Below are 10,697 nucleotides of genomic sequence, written 5' to 3' on the forward strand. Positions count from 1 at the left end.
GGCTGAAAACCCCTCTTGGCTTCTCCATCCTGCCGTCACCAGCAGGTCTGGACCCCAAGATCTGGGTGTGCAGCACAGGCACCTTCCCTTTGCTGTGCACCCTGTGCCCAGAGCTGGGGCAGGACCCCCCTGCAGAGTTCCAGGGCTGCACTTGGGCTCTCCTCTCTCTGGACAAGGTGAAAGACCCCATCCTTCCCTGGCCCCACAATAAAACACAACCACAAATCCTCAGCAGCTCCATCCTTTGCCTTTATCCCCTGCAGTGTCACTGCTGCTGGGGTCCCGGCATTGTCTGGCTGCACCACGGAGCAGCAGGATTGTTCCAGTCAACCCCAAACCCATTTAGAGGGTGATCAGAGCCTGTTCTCCTCACACTTCTTTTCCTTGGGCACACCCAGACACTTCCTCCCCACCACAGGAATAAATATTTTTCTCGTTTCTGTCCCACAACAGAAAGGATCTGTTCTGATGTTGCTGCCAAAACATTCCCTATCCAGCAGGAAAACACCCAGGAAGGTTGTGCAAGCAGGACAGGGCACTGCCTGTCAGCATCCTTGGGCCCTGCCACATGAACAGTCCCCCCGAAGGTCTCAAATTTACCAGGGATGGGTTTAGCTGTGGGTAAGGAAACGCAGCTGTGCCTCAGTCCAGCCTGGCCTGTGCAGGACACCAGCACAGGGGACCAGGCTGATGCTGAGCCCCATCTTTGCTTCCCTTGCCCCGTTTTGGGTGTGCTGAACCCTGCAAGTGGGGCTCATCCCCCAAAGCCTGCTCTGTGTCTGCCTAAAGATCAGAGGATCAGGAAGACAATCGGAAAATGATGTTTTTTAAGAGCACAGATCACACCATGCCAGAGCCCCCTACATAAACCTCATCTTCACACAGCAGATATTGAAAGCCTTCAGCAGGACCAAAGGAGACCTTTAATTTGTGTGCTTTGGGACCATTGTCTGTGCCTGAGCAGCCAGGCAGCCCTGGTCCAGGTATTTCTGCCCTTCTGCTCCTTCAGCCTTCAAGAAACCTCCAAAACCCCACAGCATTTGCAACCTCAGCCCAACATGGGGCACCTCCTCACGTCCCTCCAAAGCAGCAGAGACTCCCTGGCACTTTGGTCTTGCCAGAATCTACAAAAATATGCAAAACCTGGATCTGTGGATGAAATTCTGTGGAGAGTGTGTTTGACTCCCTCCTTTCCCAGGGATGCTGCTTGCCATGCCCCTGGTGTCTGTGTCCTACATCCTCTGTATTGTTCCTCTGGGGTGAGCTCAGAGGGCTTTGGGAGAAGGGATTGGGGCAGACACCTGTCTGCAGTGTTTGCTCCTGGAAATAGGCACTGAAGACATTTTGCTCACGGGGACATTTTTGCTTCACAGGGGAAGTCGAGACCTTTTCGGTCAAGAAGCTTTCGGTTCCTCGCTCTGAGAGTTGAAACCCTCCTTGATTTGGGCATTAAATCCTGATTTATATCAAAGCCTGGGGCAGGTCAGGGGCGGGTGGGATGCTGAATGCTGATGTCACAGCGAGGGGTCCCTGCTCCTGCCTTCAGATCCAGCCCTGGCGTCCTGACCTGTCCCACCGCCCGCCCTGTGCCTGCACAGCGCTGCCCAGATGGCGGAAAAAGGGATGGAAGGAATCAAAGTGCTGCTGTCTGTATTTCAGGAGCCTCCCCTGCCCCAGGCTGAGGGCCTGAAGTTCGGCAGCCACGCTCAGGGCGAGGAAATAATTTAATTCTCCAGGAAAACCTGCTGTGATTTAGCCATTTCATGAACCTGCAGAGCTTTGAAACGCTTCCTGAGCGGGGACTTCTCATTGTATTCTCAGTCTTTCTCCTCTGGAATGGCACATTCTCATTCCCAAAGTCCACGGTAATAAATGGATTATTACAAAAAAAAATATTCATCTTTTCCCTTCAGAATTCTAAATATTCCCAGACATGGCAGTCCATTCCCAAGTTCACTCCCACCTACTTCTTGCCATCTCCATGTTGGCACTGAAAGGATCTAATTCAGTAATAAAAAAGAGAGACTTTTCTGGAAAGGCGAAAATAACCCAAGAATCTCAGTAGCACCAAATTCCACCATCTCCCTCTTTTCCCTATGGATCATCAGGCTCACAGCCCCTACCTGGCACATACAGAAACTTAACAAGAGATATTCCAGCAAGAAATCCTATAGAAAGACAGAAATAAACTGAAATATTCGGTTATGCAACTTGCTGTCTGCTGGATTTAAATGACCTGGAATATTTAATTCTATATTTCTTCTTCTAAAGGGTTTCCAATTGCATTTTGTTACTGTATTCATTTATATAGTGTTAGATTTATTTTTAAAATAAGTAACTCAGGTTACTTATCAGCCTCATTATAAGATACAACCAATCCTTTTAAAATTTCTTTTTCTCTTTGGTGCTAGGAAATTAGTGACATTTCCATAATTAAAATGAACAAAATCCACCTTTGAGCAATTTTAGTAATGAATGTTTTCTCAGGTGCCATTTGCGTTATTTGCCGGACTAAATTCACATGACAGAATACAACAAAAGAAGGGAAAGAAGTCCAAAAAAACACGGCAACCAAACAGAAAATAAAATTAAATTCTTTTTTAAAGGATCAATTGCAGTTTCATGGAAAGGAAGAAAATCCCTGTGGCAGAGTCATACAAGAGACAAAATTCCCATTGCACAAGGAAATAAAACGGCATCCTTTCACATCTGAACCAAGAGCCCATTGCTACAGTGCCGAAAATGGAGAAATTAAGAGTGGTGGGGAAGCCTCCATTTGCGCAAAGGGAAACCCAGGCATGGCCCTTTCAAAATAACCCCCAAACTTTTCACTGATTTCATTAATTACAGGTCAAATCTGAAGAAATTACGCTTAGGCTCCACCATGCAGCCATGGGCAGCTCGGCAGGGCGAGGGGTGAAAAGGAAGGAACATACAGCTCCCATGGCTAATAATTAATGAATTCATTAATCAATCATAGGGAGAGGAAGGGCGAGGGGAGGAAGGAATCTTACCACCAAATTGGGTAACCGGCTAAGACCTTTGTGCCATTGAAGAGAAAAGACAGAATTAGTCCAAGCAGGTGGTAATCCATTAGTCCAGGCTGGTGCAAGGGGAAAATCGCCGCGAAGTTTTCAGAAAAACATGAAGTGCCAAAATGAAGAATCCCCCTCCTCCCAGGAAAAAAAAAAAAAAAAAAAAAAAAGGAAAAAAAAAAAAAGGGGGGGAAAAAAGAGTGAAGCCAAGTCCCTCGTGGCTCGGATGACTTTCTGGCTTGTCAGAAACACACCTCTCCAAGCCTTTCCCCCGTAGATCATCCAAAAGCGTCTATTAAAAAGTGCAGGGCTCGGGGATGTCAGCAGGCGGCCAATCAGACCGCATGGCCCAAGGTGAGGGATGAGGCTCAGCCCAGGGCTGTCAATCACCCTCTCCTCCCCCTCCACCCCACAACTTTGTTCCGAGCCCTCGCTGCCACGGACAAACCCTCTGTGCACCACACTCCACTGGGGCACCGCGATCTGGGGGGAGGATTTTTTATTTGAATTTTTTAATATTTTTTTTCCCCCCCAATTTCACTTGGAGCCCAGGATGTGCTGCCCCTGAATGTCAGGACTCGCAAGGTAAGGATGAAGGGTGGCTGTGGGGAGGGGTGGATGTGATTGAGCTTAATCTCACAGTGGGAGTGAGACAGAACTTGTTCCTCAGATGGACAGAGATGGGGGCACCAAGGGGCAGAAAACACTCTGGATGTGGTGGTGTGGGCAAAACTGGTGGTAAAGTTGAAATGAGACCTGCAGTGCCCAGGTTTTCAGTGTGGGGGGGTGATGGATGGAGGGGGGAGCAGTGGCAGCCTGGGTTTCTATTGAGAAAAAAATGCCATGTCATGGTGAGAGGGGAGCAGGCAGATGGGGACGTGTCCCACCAATGGATTGCTTGTGAAGTGCATCTCTGGATGCAGGAAGATGAAAACATTATCAAACCCCTACACATGTAACAAAAACCCACCCTAATCCGTTTCATGGTTTGCAAATAGACCCAACACAGATTTTCCTTAATAATACGTGTTATTGGACAGAGAGCCTGTTGTAACAGGAGCTATTGTGCAGTCAGAGGGGATGACTCGACAGAATGGGACAAAGAAATGGGAGAAGGCAAACAAGTTGATTTTTCTCCTAAAGCATCTCAGCAACCACAGCTCTGTTGTTACCGTGGGGTGGCCCAAGGTGGAACCACCTCAAGATCAGGTGCTTCAGGAGCAGCCAACAAATCAGTTTATTTCAGAGCCATGGCAGTAATGGAGATTTAAGGTCCTGTCTTGGGCAGCTCAATGTATCTCATGTTTTTGAAAGCTCTAGACCTTCTCCTGATCTTAAGGCTCTGGGCAGAAACAAATTCCTCATTGTTGTTTGATTGTACAGTGGCACAGGGAAGCTGTGGCTGCCCCTGGATCCCTGGAAGTGTCCAAGGCCAGCTTGGATGGGGCTTGGAGCTGCCTGGGGTAGTGGAAGGTGTCCCTGCCATGGCAGGACGTGGAATGAGATGGGCTTTAAGGTTCCTTCCAACCCAAACCATTCCATGATCCCTTGATGCACCTGCCCCTTGCTTCTGCTGTTCTTGACTGCCAGTTCTCCCTGATTGTGCCGTGTTTGGATGCTGAGTCGGGGCAGTGCTGCTCTCAGAAGGGCTGGTTGCTGTCCTGGCCATCACACACCCAAGGGAGGGCACTCAGCAGCTGCTCACACCTCCCCTCTCCATCACTCCCTGCACCTGCTGTGGGGACTTGTGAGGCCAAATTTCTCCAGGTTTACTCTGATGAGTTCTCCAGCTGACTATGACCCACCATAGGTATTAAATATTCTCGTTCTCTTGTGGGATTTTTGAATCCCAAAGGAGATGTTGGGTGTTGTCTGTCCTGGAAAATCTTCCTGGAACCCTGATGGGTTTTATTGATCTCAGTTGCCTGGGTCTAAGAAAGCAGCAATTGTCAAATGACATTTTGGGACACATGGATTTAATCTGCTCCAGTAAATTAAATCCCACTTGGAAATGTTCCCAAGATCTTGAAATTTATAGCCCGTGTTTTTAACCACGAAGATGGACCCTGGTGTGGAGCTGGCCTGGCCAATTTACCCATCCCTGAAGAGATTTTAGTCACAGTTTGGGGTTAGTGTGGGACAGGAACTATTCCACATAGACCCTTAATATATGACCCACCTATTCTGGAGCTTAAGGGAGTTTTTCAGGATGGATGAGGTGCCCTGACTGTCTCATTCCAGGGCCAGGGGATGGTCCCAGGCACTCTTCTCTTACTGCCCTGGGCTGTCTGAAATGCACTGAAGTGCCTTGAGCTGCTCTGGTGAAAGCAGAACTGGAAGTGCTGCCCAGGTTTGTATTGGTGGATGTTCTGAAGCTGCACAAACTTAATAAGGATTAAAAGTACCAAGGGACAGAATTTCTGTCACTAAAGTGTCACTGCTATAGAGGCAGCAAAAGGAGAGACTGAAGTGAGATATCTCAGGTGATAGTGTAGGTGGCTGAGCCCATGGGAGATGACACTCAGACACTGTAGAAATCTAGCTGGGGGAAGCTTTTGAAATCTGCATTGAGTTGTTGTTGGTTGGAGACCATCATCAAGGTCTTGGTGGACCTGGCAGTGCTGGGTTAATGGTTGAGCTTGATGATCTTAAAGGTTTTTTCCAACCTTAATGATTCTATGGTGGCTGAGATGTTCCTGTCCATCAGACATTGGGGAATACAAAAAGCTCTTTATTAATTTCTGGGTGCTGGGATTTATGTAGCCAACACTGAACTACAAAGTGCTTGCTCTGCAGGAACCAGGTGGAAAAGTGACCCCAGACCCAAATTCAGAGGCTTTACATGTAGTTGTGGTCGGGCAGAGATCTCAGTGTGCCTCGGGAAGGGCTGTGTTACAGCAAGAGCAGAGGTACAAAGCTCCCACACACCAAACTGACATGGCCACAGGCAGGTTCACAAAGATGCACAGTAAAGGGCTGATCCCAAGCACACTGAATTCATGGGAGTGTTCTCCATGGCTCCAGCAGGTGTCTGAGGAAGTTTCTGGAGGTCCTCATCCCCCCACTCTTTATCTTCTCCATTCTACTGCTCTCTGAACATGTCTGTCCTGGCATCATAAAGGAATTTGTGCTGTCCCACGTTTTGTGAGGAGACTGTGTTTGGGGTGTGTCTGTAATTGCTTTGGATTGGAGATCCTGGGAGCAGAAGGTCCTGCCTGTCCCTAACCTAACTACAAGAGACTCTTGGCTCCAAGTTTCTCCCAGTGAAATGAGCAGAAAAACGAGAAGAAAAACAATGGCAGTTCTAAGTTTTGTCTTTGGTTATATCAGCCTTGATCCCCAAAGCCTTGAGACGGCAGGCAGAGCTCCCCAGGGAGCAGGACCTGTCTCCCAGGGATGAAGACTCCATTGTCTGTGAAGGGAACAGACTCACTTTGAGTCTTCTCTGATGTGAAATGAAAATCTGATGCGTACATGCTAAAATTATCCTGGGCATATTTCATGCTAGCCTGAACAAATATTTATAAGTTCTACAGCAAACATTAATTTTAAATGTAATTTCTAAGAGCAAATGACAGTTACCCAAAAGAGTACAATTTCAAAATTTCACTCATAGATACCTCCTTGTGCTGCTGAGTGACAGTTTTATTAACTGAGGGTCTTTTCAATCACATCACTCTGTCTAGTTTGGCAATATTGACTCTCATAGCCCAGTTTCAATATGCCCAGAAATGAAAGGAATTGAGGAAGTCAGAGGTTTGGCTGCTCAAGAAAAGTCCTGCTGCCTTTACAATGTCAGTACAGAGGTCCTTGTGTGTTGTGGGACATTGTGGCACTGCAAACTCAGCTGCTGGAGGTGCCGAGGCATCCAAAGGGATCCTTTGGTTTATTCCAACACTGCTCCAGCAAAGGAGCATTGTGATCACATTGGAAACGTGCCACTCCTTCCCCTCGGGCTCTAACTGTGCAACTTTGCCTTCTTTTAGCTTTTCTTCCTTTCTCCATCTGAATGTACCAGCAGGAAGAAACCAAGTGCCTGGGGAAGGGGATGGGATCCTGGAGTCTCCTGGATTTGTGCTCAGCATGGATCTCAAGGTGTGGAACCGTGTGTGATGCTCCGGGAGCTCAGAGCCCTCCTGGTGGAGTCACCCCAGGGTCAGGGTGATGTGAAGAGGACAACCCACACCTCCCAGCCAAGGGCAGAGATGGATGACTGGGATGAGCTCTCAGAGGGGGTTTGGACCCCTGGCTCAGAGTTTTGGGGATGGCAGGGGCCATACAAGGCCTGTGGTGCAGCACTAAGCAATGACAGGGTCAGAGGGCTTGACCTGCAGGTCCACCCCAGGGCACAGGTGAAGGGTGGCATAAGTGGGTGCTAAGGTTGAATTTCACTTCTGAGCATGACCAGGAGTAGGAATTGGAGGTGGATCTCTTGGACAATGGTCTTTTAAGGGTTAGCAAGTCCTAAAACAAGCTGGGTTTGTTGGTTAAATTTTGTTGTTAGAGTCTAACGTGGAGGTAAAACAGGACATTAGGACTCCGATGGCTAATCAATACTAAAGGAAATAATTATAGGAAATCTGTAAAGAGCTGAGGAAATCCTTCCTCAAAGCCTGATGAACTGTCTGACTCCTTCCATCTTAAACTGCTGAAATCCTGAGTATTTCTGAGGGCTCTGTCTGCTGCTAACCTGTGGCAGGTAACATTAACAATCCCTCTAAACTTCTCTGTTCCTCATTTTTCTTGACCTAACCTCTCTCCTGGATCCTTGTGTTCCCTCTGGCTCTGCTCCTGAGCTGTTCCTGGCTCCTCACCTCTGGTGGGAATGCTGTGAGTTGGTGTTACCTGGGCTCACCCAGGTGGTGTTACCTGGACAGAGCCATCCTGTGCTAGCACCTCTGAGCTTAGCAAAACCCTTTGCCATTGCTTTTACTGTTTCAGCAATAACTTTATGGCTTTTTATTCCCCTGCAAATAGCATTTACCTCACTCCATTTATTTACAAGCTATTCTAAGCTGATGATGTAGAATTCCTCCACTTGGGATGTTTTTTGTCTACCACTGATGGTAGAAACTCTTTTCAGCCAATTTCCTGCAATATCCAATGGCCAAGGCCCTGAGATTTCTGGTTTCCTTTAAAAAGGAAAAACAAAAGATATATTTTTGTTGAAAATTTTATTGTTTTTTTAGGAAAACAAAAGATATATTTTTATTAAAACTGAAAGGTTGCATTTTAAAACATTTGCAGTGTAACCTGCTGTAGTACCTGCTCTCAGATCCAAATCAAGAAATTTGTGTTGTGTTCTTACCTTTCCCAAGAGCTCCTCACACACGATTTTGGTGGCCCAGGTCCTTTATCTGTGCCTGGATTTCTTGTAAACCTGGGGAAATCACATTTTCTGTGTGTATCCCATTAGCTCCTCCAGGAAGGAGCTGCCTCCCCCTCTGTGCAGCCCTGAGCTAGAAGAAGGGACAGCTGTGAATCACAGCCTTGATAAATATTGAGCAGATGAACAGAGGAGCAGAACTGGAATCCCAGATTTCATATCTGAAGGGCAGAAAAAGGAGAAATTATGCTGCCTGAGGTTCAGTTCTCCTCCTTTCTAGTCACAAATATCCTCTGTGGCCAGGGGATCACAGGAAATGAGTGAAGGGGAAGTGCTGGCTCCTCCAGCACTGCCAGAATTCCTCTAAGGACATTTCACCTCAGTGCCTGGGTGCCCATGAATTGGAGCAGCTACAAACTGTCAATAAAAACATCTTTATTTCACTGTCATCTACTTCAATTCCATCTGCACCTCACACTTCAAACTCCATTAGATTTTCAGATCTTTCCTCTATTTTGTCAAGGAGATGTTCAGGAAAAAAACCCAAAACCCTAATGAAGGCCTAACACACGGGTTTTAGTGGCTATGGCAACGTGGAGCACAGGGAGTGAGCTACAAAACCCATCTCAAACTTCAGGAAATATAAAGACCTTGTTAAGTTGGACTGGCACAGATTTGCCTGAAATAGTGTTGGCACCACGTGGGGTCACTGCTCTGGGCTTACAGAGCTTGGGATGCAGCTTTAAAGTGTTCTCTGTTCACCTTCTGCTCTTCTGCCCATGTCATCCCCGCTCTCTTCTGAAGGGAAATCTGTCTGACCCAGGACACTTTTCCATCAGCCATCAGCTTTTACTGGGAAAATTATTTCCAGATGCCATTTAGGGCTCTGTTCAGTCTTCACCTGAGCCACTTAGGGCAAGCTAAGGCCTGTGGAAAAGGTCTCAGAAGGTTTTCTTGCACAAAAATGTGATTTTTTCATTGATTTGAAGCAGTAGCCATGTCTGAATTCCTGCTGGGAATTAGTAGGTGAGGCATGAGTGGGATGGGTGAGTCTGCCAGCGTGTGTGTGAGGGGTCTGTGGGTGAATGGGAGGGAGCAGGGCTGGGTGAGCGTGGGTGAGGATGTGCCAGAGGTGTACCAGGTCTGGCTGCTGGTGGAGCGGCCTCAGGGGTCTCCTGGGAACAACTCCACTACCCAAAGCACTGTAAGGATGTCCCTGGTGTACCTGTGAAGCTGGAATGAAGTTTTCACCTCATGTTTGGGGCAGCCTGGATCCACGGGAGAGGCTGAGCCGCCTCTCAGGGCTGCAGTAAATCTGACTAATTGGACGAGCTGAGCACATGAAGAAACTACGCCCCAGGTCCTGGGCTTGTTTAAGGCAGCTCTGTCTACCTTGACATCTGCAGGAATGCATCCCAGGGATGGGGGAGGGATGGAGAGCAGAGGGAACAATCATTCCTCTCCTTCCTTCTTTGCTTCTGCAGGACTCCAGCCCAGCAGTATCCTGGAGATTGGTAAAAGAATGAGAACAGCTATTTTTTGCTGCAGGCTGTGATTTTCCACGAGGTTGTAGCTGGAAATCGTGGGGCCCTGTGATGTGGGGGAGTGCCTGTGCTGCTGGAGGAGATTCGTGGGTTTCCATCAATGCTGTGCTTTCCCTGGGCTGTGGCTGGCTGTGAGTGCCCTGGAGCTCTGCGGGGACTGGGGACCTTCTCCTCGCTGAGCTGCTGTGCCCACAGAAAATGTTTCCATCTGGAATCACGGGATGAGACTCAAAGAATGTCCTGAGCTGGAAAGGACCCACAGAGATCATCCAGTCCAACTCCTGGCCCTGCACAGACACCCCAGCAATCCCAGCCTGGGCATCCCTGGAGCTCTGTCCAAGCTCTCCTGGAGCTCTGGCAGCCTCGGGGCCGGGACCATTCCCTGGGGAGCCTGGGCAGTGCCAGCACCTCTGGGGGAAGAGCCTTTCCCTGATCTCCTCCCAGATTCCCCTGGAACAGCTCCAGCCGTTCCCTGGGCCCTGTCCCTGGTCACAGAGAGCAGAGATGGAGCCTCCCCCCAAGAGCCCAGATCTGCTCCCAGCCCTGGCCATGGCCCTGGGGAGGTGCCACAGCCCAGCACAGGCAGCACAGCACAGGAGGAGCTCTCACCCACGGGGTTTGCTTTTGTCCCTGGCTCCAAGTCACTGCACTCCTCATGCCATGGGTGCTGATGTTGATGCAGATGACAGATCTTGCACCCTGGGCTGTCCCCTGCTCTCCCAGAGGTGTGAGGTGCTGGATCTGGCACTGCTGTCCCTGGCCAGGACTGGCTGTGCCAGGGCAGGGGCTCTG

The 10,697-nt window shown here is 48.7% G+C and overlaps 1 protein-coding gene and 1 long non-coding RNA gene across 2 annotated transcripts in view; one reads left to right on the forward strand and one right to left on the reverse strand.

Annotated features, from left to right (window-relative positions):
- WNT3 (Wnt family member 3) overlaps positions 1-3,128 on the reverse strand; it is a 46,326-nt gene extending 43,198 nt beyond the window's left edge. Inside the window, exon 1 of the mRNA XM_023942401.2 lies at positions 3,015-3,128. Within this exon, the coding sequence (XP_023798169.1) occupies positions 3,015-3,094 (80 nt within the window). The 5' untranslated portion in view covers positions 3,095-3,128. The remainder of the gene's footprint in view (positions 1-3,014) is intronic.
- A 281-nt stretch (positions 3,129-3,409) lies between these two features.
- On the forward strand, positions 3,410-8,804 carry LOC111939926 (uncharacterized). Its single transcript, XR_002869379.2, has 2 exons — positions 3,410-3,620; positions 7,022-8,804. It is a non-coding gene; the product is annotated as an uncharacterized LOC111939926 (long non-coding RNA).
- Positions 8,805-10,697: the final 1,893 nt, after the last annotated feature.

Source organism: Cyanistes caeruleus, chromosome 27 (assembly GCF_971803275.1).
Source record: "Cyanistes caeruleus chromosome 27, bCyaCae1.hap1.1, whole genome shotgun sequence".
In the NCBI taxonomy this organism is placed as follows: domain Eukaryota; kingdom Metazoa; phylum Chordata; class Aves; order Passeriformes; family Paridae; genus Cyanistes; species Cyanistes caeruleus.